We start from the raw sequence: 15,518 nt of genomic DNA on the forward strand, positions 1-15,518 counted from the left end.
TTCTGGGGTGATCGGCGGCCATTTTGTGTCTTGTGGTGCGCCAGCACAAGCTGCCACCAAGTGCATTTAACCCTCAATAGTGTGGTTGTTTTTTGGCTAAATCCTACATCAGGGTCAAGCTGTCACACCAAGTGCATTTAACCATCAATAGTCTGGTTATTTTTTGGCCATATACTACATCAGGGGCAAGCTGTCACCAAGTGCATTTAACCCTCAATGGTGTGGTTGTTTTTTTTGCTAAATCCTACATCAGGGTCAAGCTGTCACACCAAGTGCATTTAACCAACAATAGTGTGGTTATTTTTTGGCCGTATACTACATCAGGGGCAAGCTGTCACCAAGTGCATTTAACCCTCAATCGTGTGGTTGTTTTTTGGCTAAATCCTACATCAGGGTCAAGCTGTCACACCAAGGGCATTTAACCAGCAATAGTCTGGTTATTTTTTGGCAATATACTACATCAGGGGCAAGCTGTCACCAAGTGCATTTAACCCTCAATGGTGTGGTTGTTTTTTTGGCTAAATCCTACATCAGGGTCAAGCTTTCACATCAAGTGCATTTAACCAGCAATAGTGTGGTTATTTTTTGGCCATATACTACATCAGGGTCAAGCTGTCACCAAGTGCATTTAACCCTCAATGGTGTGGTTGTTTTCTGGCTAAATCCTACATCAGGGTCAAGCTGTCACACCAAGTGCATTTAACCATCAATAGTCTGGTTATTTTTTGGCCATATACTACATCAGGGGCAAGCTGAGCCTGTCACCAAGTGCATTTAACCCTCAATGGTGTGGTTGTTTTTTTGGCTAAATCCTACATCAGGGTCAAGCTTTCACATCAAGTGCATTTAACCAGCAATAGTGTGGTTATTTTTTGGCCATATACTACATCAGGGTCAAGCTGTCACCAAGTGCATTTAACCCTCAATGGTGTGGTTGTTTTCTGGCTAAATCCTACATCAGGGTCAAGCTGTCACACCAAGTGCATTTAACCATCAATAGTCTGGTTATTTTTTGGCCATATACTACATCAAGGGCAAGCTGTCACCAAGTGCATTTAACCCTCAATGGTGTGGTTGTTTTTTGGCTAAATCCTACATCAGGGTCAAGCTGTCACACCAAGGGCATTTAACCAGCAATAGTGTGGTTATTTCTTGGCCATATACTACATTAGGGGCAAGCTGTCACCAAGTGCATTTAACCCTCAATGGTGTCGTTGTTTTTTGGCTAAATCCTACATCAGGGTCAAGCTGTCACACCAAGTGCATTTAACCATCAATAGTCTGGTTATTTTTTGGCCATATACTACATCAGGGTCAAGCTGTCACCAAGTGCATTTAACCCTCAATGGTGTGGTTGTTTTCTGGCTAAATCCTACATCAGGGTCAAGCTGTCACAACAAGTGCATTTAACCATCAATAGTCTGGTTGTTTTTTGGCCATATACTACATCAGGGGCAAGCTGAGCCTGTCACCAAGTGCATTTAACCCTCAATAGTGTGGTTGGTCAAGCTGTCACACCAAGTGCATTTAACCCTCAATAGTGTGGTTGGTCAAGCTGTCACACCAAGTGCATTTAACCATCAATAGTGTGGTTATTTTTTGGCCATATCCCAGTCTAATTCTGTCAGTAAACGTATACCTGTCACCCAGCGCCTAAATAATAGGCCTCAAATTTATAGTCAGCTAAATCTGTGGTTATTGCTGTGGCTGGGCAAGTTATTTAGTGTCCGTCAAAGCACAGTTTTTGTTCTGGGTTGAAATACAATTCCCAATTTAGCAATTTCCTAATTTAGTGGTTTCTGCTGTATCAGAGCTATTTTAAATCTATCCCTAAAAGGGTATATAAGATTCAAGGTGCACAGAGGGTCATTCTGAATAACTTCACACACACGCTACTGTGCATTTCCAAGTCTAATTCTGTCAGTAAACCTATACCTGTCACCCAGCGCCTAAATAATAGTCCTCAAATTTATATCCAGCTAAATCTGTCGTTACTGCTGTGGCTGGTCAAGTTATTTAGTGTCCGTCAAAGCACAGTTTTTGTTTTGGGTTGAAATACAATTCCCAATTTAGCAATTTCCTAATTTAGTGGTTTCTGCTGTATCAGAGCTATTTTAAATCTATCCCTAAAAGGGTATATAAGATTCAAGGTGCACATAGGGTCATTCTGAATAACTTTACACACACGCTACTGTGCATTTCCAACTCTAATTCTGTCAGTAAACCTATACCTGTCTCCCAGCGCCTAAATAATAGGCCTCAAATTTATATCCAGTTAAATCTGTCGTTACTGCTGTGGCTGGTCAAGTTATTTAGTGTCCGTCAAAGCACAGTTTTTGTTCTGGGTTGAAATACAATTCCCAATTTAGCAATTTCCTAATTTAGTGGTTTCTGTTGTATCAGAGCTACTTTAAATCTATCCCTAAAAGGGTATATAAGATTCAAGGTGCACATAGGGTAATTCTGAATAACTTCACACACACGCTACTGTGCATTTCCAAGTCTAATTCTGTCAGTAAACCTATACCTGTCACCCAGCGCCTAAATACTAGGCCTCAAATTTATATTCAGCTAAATCTGTCGTTACTGCTGTGGCTGGTCAAGTAATTTAGTGTCCGTCAAAGCACTGTTTTTGTTCTGGGTTGAAATACAATTCCCAATTTAGCAATTTCCTAATTTAGTGGTTTCTGCTGTATCAGAGCTATTTTAAATCTATCCCTAAAAGGGTATATAAGATTCAAGGTGCACATAGGGTCATTCTGAATAACTTCACACACACGCTACTGTGCATTTCCAAGTCTAATTCTGTCAGTAAACCTATACCTGTCACCCAGCGCCTAAATAATAGGCCTCAAATTTAAATCCAGCTAAATCTGTCATTACTGCTGTGGCTGGTCAAGTTATTTAGTGTTCGTCAAAGCACAGTTTTTGTTCTGGGTTGAAATACAATTCCCAATTTAGCAATTTCCTAATTTAGTGGTTTCTGCTGTATCAGAGCTATTTTAAATATATCCCTAAAAGGGTATATCAGATTCAAGGTGCACATAGGGTCATTCTGAATAACTTCACACACACGCTACTGTGCATTTCCAAGTCAAATTCTGTCAGTAAACCTATACATGTCACCCAGCGCCTAAATAATAGGCCTCAAATTTATATTCAGCTAAATCTGTAATACGGTACCTAAATAGATAGCCAGATAGTGTTAGGTGTCTGTATTTGAATTCAATACATTGGGCCAAATAATATTTTTCTTATTGTGGTGAACGGTAACAATGAGGAAAACATCTAGTAAGGGACGCGGACGCGGACATGGTCGTGGTGGTGTTAGTGGACCCTCTGGTGCTGGGAGAGGACATGGCCGTTCTGCCACAGCCACACGCCCTTGTGTACCAACTACCTCAGGTCCCAGTAGCCGCCATAATTTACAGCGATATTTGGTGGGGCCCAATGCCGTTCTAAGGATGGTAAGGCCTGAGCAGGTACAGGCATTAGTCAATTGGGTGGCCAACAGTGGATCCAGCACGTTCACATTATCTCCCACCCAGTCTTCTGCAGAAAGCGCACAGATGGCTCCTGAAAACCAAGCCCATCAGTCTGTCACATCACCCCCATGCATACCAGGGAAACTGTCTGAGCCTCAAGTTATGCAGCAGTCTCTTATGCTGTTTGAAGACTCCGCTGGCAGGGTTTCCCAAGGGCATCCACCCAGCCCTTCCCCAGTGGTGGAAGACATAGAATGCACTGACCACTTATGTTTCCTGATGATGAGGACATGGGAATACCACCTCAGCATGTCTCTGATGATGACGAAACACAGGTGCCAACTGCTGCCTCTTTCTGCAGTGTGCAGACTGAACAGGAGGTCAGGGATCAAGACTGGGTGGAAGACGATGCAGGGGACGATGGGGTCCTAGACCCCACATGGAATGAAGGTCGTGCCACTGACTTTCACAGTTCGGAGGAAGAGGCAGTGGTGAGACCGAGCCAACAGCGGAGCAAAAGAGGGAGCAGTGGGCAAAAGCAGAACACCCGCCGCCAAGAGACTCCGCCTGCTACTGACCGCCGCTATCTGGGACCGAGCACCCCAAAGGCAGCTTCAAGGAGTTCCCTGGCATGGCACTTCTTCAAACAATGTGCTGATGACAAGACCCAAGTATTTTGCACGCTGTGCCAGCAGAACCTGAAGCGAGGCATTAACGTTCTGAACCTTAGCACAACCTGCATGACCAGGCACCTGCATGCAAAGCATGAACTGCAGTGGAGTAAACACCTTAAAACCAAGGAAGTCACTCAGGCTCCCCCTGCTACCTCTTCTGCTGCTGCCGCCTCGGCCTCTTCTGCTGCTGCCACCTCGGCCTCTTCCTCCACCTCTGGAGGAACGTTGGCACCTGCCGCCCAGCAAACAGGGGATGTACCACCAACACCACCACCTCCGTCACCAAGCATCTCAATCATGTCACACGGCAGCGTTCAGCTCTCCATCTCACAAACATTTGAGAGAGAGCGTAAATTCCCACCTAGCCACCCTCGATCCCTGGCCCTGAATGCCAGCATTTCTAAACTACTGGCCTATGAAATGCTGTCATTTAGGCTGGTGGACACAGACAGCTTCAAACAGCTCATGTCACTTGCTGTCCCACAGTATGTTGTTCCTAGCCGGCACTACTTCTCCAAGAGAGCCGTGCCTTCCCTGCACAACCAAGTATCCGATAAAATCAAGTGTGCACTGCACAACGCCATCTGTGGCAAGTTCCACCTAACCACAGATATGTGGACCAGTAAGCACGGCCAGGGACGCTATATCTCCCTAACTGCACACTGGGTAAATGTAGTGGCAGCTGGGCCCCAGGCGGAGAGCTGTTTGGTGCATGTCCTTCCGCCACCAAGGATCGCAGGGCAACATTCTTTGCCTCCTGTTGCCACCTCCTCCTACTCAGCTTCCTCCTCCTCTTCTTCCACCTGCTCATCCAGTCAGCCACACACCTTCACCACCAACTTCAGCACAGCCCAGGGTAAACGTCAGCAGGCCATTCTGAAACTCATATGTTTGGGGGAACAGGCCCCACACCGCACAGGAGTTGTGGCGGGGTATAGAACAACAGACCGACTAGTGGTTGCTGCCAGTGAGCTCAAGCCCGGCCTGGTGGTGTGCGATAATGGGCGAAATCTCGTTGCAGCTCTGGGACTAGCCGGTTTGACGCACATCCCTTGCTTGGCGCATGTGCTGAATTTGGTGGAGCAGAAGTTCATTTACAACTATCCCGACATGTCAGAGCTGCTGCATAAAGCGCGTGCCGTCTGTTCGCGCTTCCGGCATTCACATCCTGCCGCTGCTCGCCTGTCTGCGCTACAGCGTAACTTCGGCCTTCCCGCTCACCGCCTCATATGCGACGTGCCCACCAGGTGGAACTCCACCTTGCACATGCTGGACAGACTGTGCGAGCAGCAGCAGGCCATAGTGGAGTTTCAGCTGCAGCACGCACGGGTCAGTCGCACTGCGGAATAGCACCACTTCACCACCAATGACTGGGCCTCCATGCGAGACCTGTGTGCCCTGTTGCGCTGTTTCGAGTACTCCACCAACATGGCCAGTGGCGATGACGCCGTTATCAGCGTTACAATACTACTTATATGTCTCCTTGAGAAAACACTTAGGGCGATGATGGAAGAGGAGGTGGCCCAGGAGGAGGAGGAGGAGGAGGAGGAGGAGGAGGAGGAAGAGGGGTCATTTTTAGCACTTTCAGGCCAGTCTCTTCGAAGTGACTCAGAGGGAGGTTTTTTGCAACAGCAGAGGCCAGGTATAAATGTGGCCAGCCAGGGCCCACTACTGGAGGACGAGGAGGATGAGGATGAGGAGGATGAGGATGAAGCATGGTCACAGCAGGGTGGCACCCAACGCAGCTCGGGCCCATCACTGGTGCGTGGCTGGGGGGAAACGCAGGACGATGACGATACGCCTCCCACAGAGGACAGCTTGTCCTTACCCCAGGGCAGCCTGGCACACATGAGCGACTACATGCTGCAGTGCCTGCGCAACGACAGCAGAGTTGCCCACATTTTAACGTGTGCGTACTACTGGGTTGCCACCCTGCTGGATCCATGGTACAAAGACAATGTGCCCACCTTACTTCCTGCACTGGAGCGTGATAGGAAGATGCGCGAGTACAAGCGCACGTTGGTAGACGCGCTACTGAGAGCATTCCCAAATGTCACAGGGGAACAAGTGGAAGCCCAAGGCCAAAGCAGAGGAGGAGCAAGAGGTCGCCAAGGCAACTGTGTCACGGCCAGCTCCTCTGAGGGCAGGGTTAGCATGGCAGAGATGTGGAAAAGTTTTGTCAACACGCCACAGCTAACTGCACCACCACCTGATACGCAACGTGTTAGCAGGAGGCAACATTTCACTAACATGGTGGAACAGTACGTGTGCACACCCCTCCACGTACTGACTGATGGTTCGGCCCCATTCAACTTCCTGGATCTTTAAATTGTCCACGTGGCCAGAGCTAGCCTTTTATGCCTTGGAGGTGCTGGCCTGCCTGGCGGCCAGCGTTTTGTCTGAACGTGTATTCAGCACGGCAGGGGGCGTCATTACAGACAAACGCAGCCGCCTGTCTACAGCCAATGTGGACAAGCTGACATTCATAAAAATGAACCAGGCATGGATCCCACAGGACCTGTCCATCCCTTGTGCAGATTAGACATTAACTACCTCCCCTTAACCATATATTATTGTACTCCAGGGCACTTCCTCATTCAATGCTATTTTTATTTTCATTTTACCATTATATTGCGAGGCAACCCAAAGTTGAATGAACCTCTCCTCTGTCTGGGTGCCAGGGCCTAAATATATGCCAATGGACTGTTCCAATGTTGGGTGATGTGAAGCCTGATTCTCTGCTATGACATGCAGACTGATTCTCTGCTGACATGAAGCCATATTCTCTGTTACGGGACCTCTCTCCTCTGCCTGGGCGCCTTGGCCTAAATATATGACAATGGACTGTTACAGTGGTGGCTGACGTGAAACCTGATTCTCTGCTATGACATGCAGACTGATTCTCTGCTGACATGAAGCCAGATTCTCTGTTACGGGACCTCTCTCCTCTGCCTGGGTGCCTGGGCCTAAATATATGACAATGGACTTTTACAGTGGTGGCTGTCGTGAAGCCTGATTCTCTGCTATGACATGAAGACTGATTCTCTGCTGACATGAAGCCAGATTCTCTGTTACGGGACCTCTCTCCTCTGCCTGGGCCTAAATATATGACAATGGACTGTTACAGTGGTGGCTGACGTGAAGGCTGATTCTCTGCTATGACATGCAGACTGATTCTCTGCTGACATGAAGCCAAATTCTCTGTTACGGGACCTCTCTCCTCTGCCTGGGTGCCCGGTCCTAAATATATGACAATGGACTGTTACAGTGGTGGCTGATGTGAAGCCTGATTCTCTGCTATGACATGCAGACTGATTTTCTGCTGACATGTAGCCAGATTCTCTGTTACGGGACCTCTCTCCTCTGCCTGGGTGCCTGGGCCTAAATATATGACAATGGACTGTTCCAGTGGTGGGTGACGTGAAGCATGATTCTCTGCTGTGACATGAAGACTGATTCTCTGCTTACATGAAGCCAGATTCTCTGTTACAGGACCTCTCTCCTCTGCCTGGATGCCAGGGCCTAAATATCTGACAATGGACTGTTACATTGGTGGGTGACGTGAAGCATGATTCTCTGCTATGACATGAAGACTGATTCTCTGCTGACATGAAGCCTGAATCTTTGTTATGGGACCTGCCTGGGTGCCAGGGCCTAAATATTTGACAATGGACTGTTCTAGTGTTGGGTGACATGAAGCATGATTCTCTGCTTATGACATGAAGACTGATTCTCTGCTTACATGAAGCCAGATTCTCTGTTACGGGACCTCTCTCCTCTGCCTGGATGCCAAGGCCTAAATATCTGACCATGGACTGTTACATTGGTGGGTGACGTGAAGCATGATTCTCTGCTATGACATGAAGACTGATTCTCTGCTGACATGAAGCCTAAATCTTTGTTATGGGACCTCTCTCATCTGCCTGGGTGCCAGGGCCTAAATATCTGATCATGGACTGTTACATTGGTGGGTGACGTGAAGCCTGATTCTCTGCTATGACATGAAGACTGATTCTCTTCTGACATGAAGCCTGAATCTTTGTTATGGGACCTCTCTCCTCTGCCTGGGTGCCAGGGCCTAAATATCTGACAATGGACTGTTCTAGTGTTGGGTGACATGAAGCCTGATTCTCTGCTATGACATGAAGACTGATTCTCTGCGGACATGAAGCCTGAATCTCTGTTATGGGACCTCTCTCCTCTGCCTGGGTGCCTCGGCCTAAATATATGACAATGGACTTTTCCAGTGTTGGGTGACGTGAATCATGATTCTCTGCTATGACATGAAGACTGATTCTCTGCTGACATGAAGCCATATTCTCTGTTACGGGACCGCTCTCCTCTGCCTGGATGCCAGGGCCTAAATATCTGACAATGGACTGTTACAGTGGTGGGTGACGTGAAGCATGATTCTCTGCTATGACATGAAGACTGATTCTCTGCTGACATGAAGCCAGATTCTCTGTTATGGGACCTCTTTCCTCTGCCCGGGTGCCGGGGCCTAAATATATGACAATGGACTGTTCCAGTGGTGGGTGACGTGAAGCCTGATTCTCTGCTGACATGAAGCCAGATTCTCTGTTACGGGACCTCTCTCCTCTGCCTGGGTGCCTGGGCCTAAATATATGACAATGGACTGTTACAGTGGTGGGTGACGTGAAGCCAGATTCTCTGCTATGGGACCTCTCTCCAATTGATATTGGTTAATTTTTATTTATTTAATTTTTATTTTTATTCATTTCCCTATCCACATTTGTTTGCAGGGGATTTACCTACACGTTGCTGCCTTTTGCAGCCTTCTAGCTCTTTCCTGGGCTGTTTTACAGCCTTTTTAGTGCCGAAAAGTTCGGGTCCCCATTGACTTCAATGGGGTTCGGGTTCGGGACGAAGTTCGGGTCGGGTTCGGCCGAACTTCTCGAACCCGAACATCCAGGTGTTCGCTCAACTCTAGTTATATTCTAAGATTTTTTTTTACTCGAAAAATCGGCAAGGTGATGATTGTGTAATTTTCGTAATCCAAATTTTTTATTCCGAATTTTTCAACTTATATTAGACAAAGAAGATTATAGCACTATATTAGCTAAATATATATATTCTTTCTTTTTTTTTATTCGCTATATTGCTATAACTTCATTTTTTTAATATTTGTAATATTCTAAAACAAGAATATATAGCAATTTAGCTAATATAGTACTATAATCGTTTTTTTTATAGTTGTAATTTTTTTCCAATCTAAACCTCAGATGAGAAAAAAATTACAACTATTAGACAAAGAAGATTATAGCACTATATTAGCTAAATTGCTCTATATTCGTTTTTTCGAATATTCCCTATATTGCTATATATTCTTGTTTTAGACTATTACAAAAATTTGAAAAAACAGTTATTGCAATATAGTGAATATTTGAAAAAAAATCGAATATAGAGCTATTTAGCTAATATAGTGCTACAATCTTCTTTGTCTAATAGTTGTAAGTTGATTAGCAATAAAAAATTTGTAATACGAAAATTTGCATTACGAAAATTCGCAAAAACAACACTACTCCTAAAGTCAAATATACTGCAGCCTTCTCATTGGCCCACAAGCTAGAAGCAGGGAGGGATCATGTGTACTGATTAAAAAAAAACAACGAATATTCGAAATTACGAATATATATCACTATAGTTGAAATATTCGCGAATTTTCAAAGTGCCTATATTTGCGCTAAAAATTCAAAATTCAAATATTTGTGATCAACACTAGTTGCTATGACGCCGTGCGCTTCATGCCGCCGCTGCACTACAGTAATACACTCGTACGAGTCATAGCAACCAGCGACGCCGCACGCTCCCGCTCTCAGGCCGTGTTACCACGGACTGCTCACGGCCGTGAAACACGGCTATGTGCATTCGGCTTTAGTCAGGATGAATATGTACATTCAAATCAGCAAACAGAGATATACCGCCTGAACAGCCAGGTTCAGTCCTAACTGGACTGTGGCCTTCTTCTGGCACATAAGGATGTAGCAGAGTTAAAACACACAGTTTGTAATTTATTCCATCTAGTTAATGTGTTAGGACTTTGACCGTTAACTCTGCTGCATGTGTACTTGTCCTTGGGCACGCAGACAGGGACAATGACCTGAACTGGCCCAGTTTGCTCTCACTGTACTGTCTTGTTCAGCCTCCAGGGTCATCTCAGAGAGGGTTATTTAACATGGAAGGTGGCATTGTTACGTCCAAACAGACAAAGTTGTCATTTGCCAGTGTACATAAAAAAATCATATTTGTAAAAAATGAACGAGGCATGAATCCCATGCAACAGGTCAGCCAGAGTCATAGGTACAAATCTGCTGACAGATTCTCTTAATTTTTTCCCACTGTTTTAATCTTCTTACATTAAGTGGTGGAGGCCCCATCTTATTTTTCTATGGGGCCCTATGAATTATAGATATTCCCTCCCCTGCTACTGCCTATCCACCCTTGTTTGCCCAAAAACTCCAGATGTATCTATTTTTTTTTTTTTTACTTTTCATTTTTATTTTAATTTATAAGTATATAAACAGTTACAGGCACATCTATTTATACTGATGTGCACAGACAAGTTGTAACTCTGTTAAAAGGCAATAACATGCTACAGAACAGAATGGTCTGAAGTTCATAGCTTTATGGCAATTGTTCCCAGAAAAAATTTATATTGATGTCATTCATCTTCTCTTGGTAGACTTTATCGAAGTACTCACTTTGAGCTACTGTAAAATGGTTCTTCCAATCACCAGATATTCCTGCAATGATAAGAACATCTTGAATTATTCATCTGATTGTCTACATGGTTATAGACTGCCTTTATATAATAATATTGATTTTCAAAGTTGCCTTCTCAGGCTCCATATAAAATGTGTTTGTTCTCTCTTATTTCCAAGTATTTTTCCATTTTGTTTTTATGTGCAGACTGCCTTTACGTAGCCATCAGTAGCGTAGCTATAGGGGTCGCAGTGGTTGCAGTAGCGACTGGGCCCCCAGTGGTACTGTACTTTTCCCTTTATAAGATGCAGTGTATATTATAAAGGGAATACTAGTGAGCGCTTCCATAATAGAAGCGCTCACTAGTATGCAGGAGGAGGAGGCGAGGGTGAAGCGCTTTACCTACCCCTCCTCCTGCTTACACTTCTCAGGTCCCAAACTGGTGTGTCCTGGCTGCCTGCAGCGTCAGGATGTACAGAGCGCACTCTGACCTGATGCTGCAGGAGGTCAAGTGACTGTGCAGCGTGGGCCCTGAGAAGAGAACCAGAACAGGGAGAGTGGAAGCAGGAGACAGGAGAGGTAAGTTATTTTATTATTTTACAGTCTGATCTCAGGTCTGATATGGAGGTCTTATTTGGGGTCTGGAGAGGTTTAATGGGGAGTCTGGAGGTCTTACTGGGGGTCTGGAGAGGTCTCACAGGGGGTCTGGAGAGGTCTAATGGGGGTTGTGGAGGTCTGACTTGGGGGGTCTGGAGTGGTCTGACTGGGGGGGTCTGGAGTGGTCTGACTGGGCGGTTTGGAGTGGTCTAATGGGGGGTCTAAAGGTCTGACTGTGGTCTGGAGAGGTAAATTGGGGGGTCTGGAGGTCTGACTGGGGGTCTGGAGAGGTCTAATGGGGGGTCTGGAAGTATGGCTGGCGGTCTGGAGGTCTGGAGAGGTCTAATGGGGGTATAGACATCTGATTGGGAGTCCGGAAAGGTCTAATGGGGGGTCTGGAGGTCTGACTTGGGGTCTGAAGAGGTCTAATGGGGTCTAGTGGTCTAATGGGGGTCGGGGTCTTACATGGAGCTCTAATGGGGGGGTCTGATCTGAGGTCTAAAACTAAGGGTCTGACATAGAGGTCTAAAGGGGGTTTGGTCTGAGATGGGGGGGTCTCATTTAGGGTTTTATATGGGGGTCTGATCTGAAAGGGGTATTTTTGTACTGGCGCACAATATAAAGTGGTGTTTCTGTACTGACGCACTGTGTGGTACCAGCATTTTCAGGGGGACTGTTTCTCCAGAATAACATTAGGGGCACAGCGGACAAAGTATTGGAGGTGTCAGGGTGGGGAGTTGAGAAGGTGAGGAGGATGATGGAAAAGTAGGAAAGCAAGATGTCTGTTTGTTAAACTCTGCAGAGACAAGGCACGGCTGAAAGAAGTCACCGTGGCGGTCTGGTCTGAGAGGAGAAGAAGAGAAAAGAGAATATTTACATCAGAGAAGAGAAGTCACTGGGTTATTTAACATGAAAGGCATTGTTACGTCCAAACAGACAAAGTTGTCCTTTGCCAGTGTACAAAAAAAATGTACACCAGCCAAATGTACTGCCAGCAAAATGTTTATTCTCTGACCTGTTAGAAAGTGATGTCATGTGACCAACTCTCTGATCTTCAACTGACACAGGAAGTCAGTTCCTTTTCTATTCATTCCTATGAGACTGAAATTGACTTACATTGAGGCTCCTATATGAATACTACAATGATATGCAACTGACAATACTGGCTAATCCCTCAGGCTGATGTTAAAAACTGAGACTTTAGCCAATTTATTCCAGCCAGGAACACAACGGAGCCCTTTTGCACCACCATCAAGGTATTTCAGTGTGGCATGGGTCCTACCACTAGACTACCTATGGTGTGTGAACACGGTCTGAATGGTGCTATCTAACTCACAGCCAAGCTTTTCCACATACCTCCATAGTGAGATCACTCATGCAGTGGGAGAAGGAATAGGGCTGAAAGCACCACCTATAACAGACCATGTGACACAGGCTACCAGGTGCAGTAGAATGTTACCAGCATTGCGCAATGGCACATTCCATACATATAAAGAAAAATCACTAAAATAAAGTGGCCTAAATAGGAGGAAATGCTCAAAAAACCCAAACACTGTAGCGCGTTTATAACCGGGGGAGCAATTCCTCCGCATGTGGTCCATTGCTAGCGGCAATCCCCAGCAAAAAATGCATACAATGGAGGATGTCGGCACTAGACCACTTGCACCACAAAGGCATCCTACACAAAATGTAGTAGTGTGTGGATGTAAATATACACATACATAAATCACTGCAAAAGGTGTGGTGCAATGATATGTATATCGACACTCTGAAACGGCTGACATCACACAGATGTCAGCCGTTTAACCCCTTCCATGCCGCGGTCCAAAGGGACCACTGCATGAAAGAGGTTAACAGGGAGGGAGCTCCCTCTCCCATTGGGGGCTGCTGTGCCTTTTCAGCCCCTGCTTCTTGATGGGATCACAGAGGGAGGGGGCCCCCCTCCCTCCCCATCACCTGCTGCTCTGTTGTGGCAGTGAGTGATGGTTACCATTGCATCCGGACGTCTTCACAGAACTCCGGCTGTCCATGGTGCTGATCAGACTTCTGCTAAAGACTTCTGGTGATCAGACTTTGTAAAGTGAAAGTATAGTACAGTACACTATATAATGTACTGTATTGTATTATACAGACATCAGACCCACTGGCTCTTCAAGAACCAAGTGGGTCTGGGTCAAAAAAATAAGTTAAAAAATAAATAAAATAAAAAACACATTTATCACTGATTTAAAAAAATAATAATTCCCTACGCATGTTTAATATCACAGCGTCCATAATGACCTGATCTATAAAACTGTCATGTTACTTTCCCCGCACGGTGAACACCATAAAAAATAAAAATAAAAAACTTTTTGGGAGTTTCTACTCTAGGGGTGCATCAGGGGGCTTCAAATGGGACATCGTGTCTAAAAACCAGTCCAGCAAAATCTGCCTTCCAGAAACCATGTGGGGTTCCTTTCCTTCTGTGCCCTGTTTTGTGCCCGTACAGTAGTTTATGACCACATGTGGGGTGTTTCTATTAACTACCGAATCAGGGCAATAAGTATTTAGTTTTGTTTGGCTGTTAACCCTTGATTTGTTACTGGAAAAAATTGATTAAAATTGAATATTTGCCAAAAAAATGTAATTCTGAAATGTCATCTCCATTTGCCAATAACTCTTGTGGAACACCTAAAGGGTTAAAAGTTTGTAAAATCAGTTTTGAGTACCTTGAGGGGTGTAGTTTCCAAAATAGGGTAATTTTTGGGTGGTTTCTATTATGTAAGCCTCACAAAGTGACTTCAGACCTGAACTGGTCCTTAAAAAGTGGGTTTTGGAAAATTTCAGAAAAATTTCAAGATTTGCTTCTAAACTTCTAAGCCTTGTAACGTCCCCAAAAAATAAAATGGCATTCCCAAAATAATCCAAACGTAAGGCTACTTTCACACTTGCGGCAGTGTGATCCGGCGGGCAGTTCCGTCGACCGGATCCGCTGATCTGCTGCTGCCTGAAAGCATTTGTGAGACGGATCCGGATGCGGATCCGTCTCACAAATGCATTGCAAGGACGGATCCGTCTCTCCGCTTGTCATGCGGACCGATGGATCCGTCTTGTACATTTTTCGCATTTTTACCGATCTGCGCATGCGCATGCCGGAATGACGGATCCGGCATTCCGGTATTCTGAATGCCGGATCCGGCGCTAATACATTCCTATGGGAAAAAATGCCGGATCCAGCGTTCAGGCATGTCTTCGGTTTTTTTCGCCGGAGAAAAAACCGTAGCATGCTACGGTTTTCTCTTTTGCCTGATCAGTCAAAACGACTGAACTGAAGACATCCTGATGCAAACTGAACGGATTACTCTCCATTCAGAATGCATGGGGATATGCCTGATCAGTTCTTTTCCGGTATAGAGCCCCTGTGACGGAACTCTATGCCGGAAAAGAAAAACGCTAGTGTGAAAGTACCCTGAAGTAGACATATGGGGAATGTAAAGTAATAACTATTTTGGAGGTATTACTATGTATTATAGAAGTAGGGAAATTTAAACAATTTGGTATTTTTTTATAAATAAAATATTTATTTATTTTGCTCCATTTTACCAGTGTCTTGAAGTACAACATGTGATGAAAAAACAATCTCAGAATGGCCTGGATAAGTAAAAGCGTTTTAAAGTTATTCACACATAAAGTCACACTGGTCAGATTAGCAAAATATGGCCTGGTCCTTAACCTCTTCACAACTGCAATACGTTTATTTACGTGATATTTGCACATGCCCGTGTAGCTATCACGTCTATAAACGTCAAACCAGCTCTTTAATCCAAGCGCTGCAAAGCGCTTGGATTAAAACTTCTGCCCCTGCACTGCTGCTGTCACGGACAGCATACAGTGCAGCAATGCCGGCAAGGGACAAATCAGAGTGGCCCCTTGCCGGCAATCGATCCAATTGGTAAGTCTGTGCAGACTAACAAATCGGATCGCGGCATTGAAAAAATGCCGGTTTCAGGCTCTGATCTGCGCTCTGCAGATCAGAGACTGAAATCAGGTTGTGTCTCTG

The 15,518-nt window shown here is 45.3% G+C and overlaps 1 protein-coding gene across 9 annotated transcripts in view; it reads right to left on the minus strand.

The window, feature by feature from the left end:
- Positions 1-10,666: 10,666 nt before the first annotated feature.
- LOC122926655 (sulfotransferase 2B1-like) overlaps positions 10,667-15,518 on the minus strand; it is an 80,229-nt gene continuing 75,377 nt past the window's right edge. For all 9 annotated transcript variants that reach the window (XM_044278092.1, XM_044278087.1, XM_044278096.1 and 6 more), the window contains one exon: positions 10,667-10,923. In XM_044278092.1, the coding sequence (XP_044134027.1) occupies positions 10,805-10,923 (119 nt within the window). In that variant the 3' untranslated portion in view covers positions 10,667-10,804. The remainder of the gene's footprint in view (positions 10,924-15,518) is intronic.

This window comes from Bufo gargarizans, chromosome 2 (genome assembly GCF_014858855.1).
Source record: "Bufo gargarizans isolate SCDJY-AF-19 chromosome 2, ASM1485885v1, whole genome shotgun sequence".
NCBI lineage: Eukaryota > Metazoa > Chordata > Amphibia > Anura > Bufonidae > Bufo > Bufo gargarizans.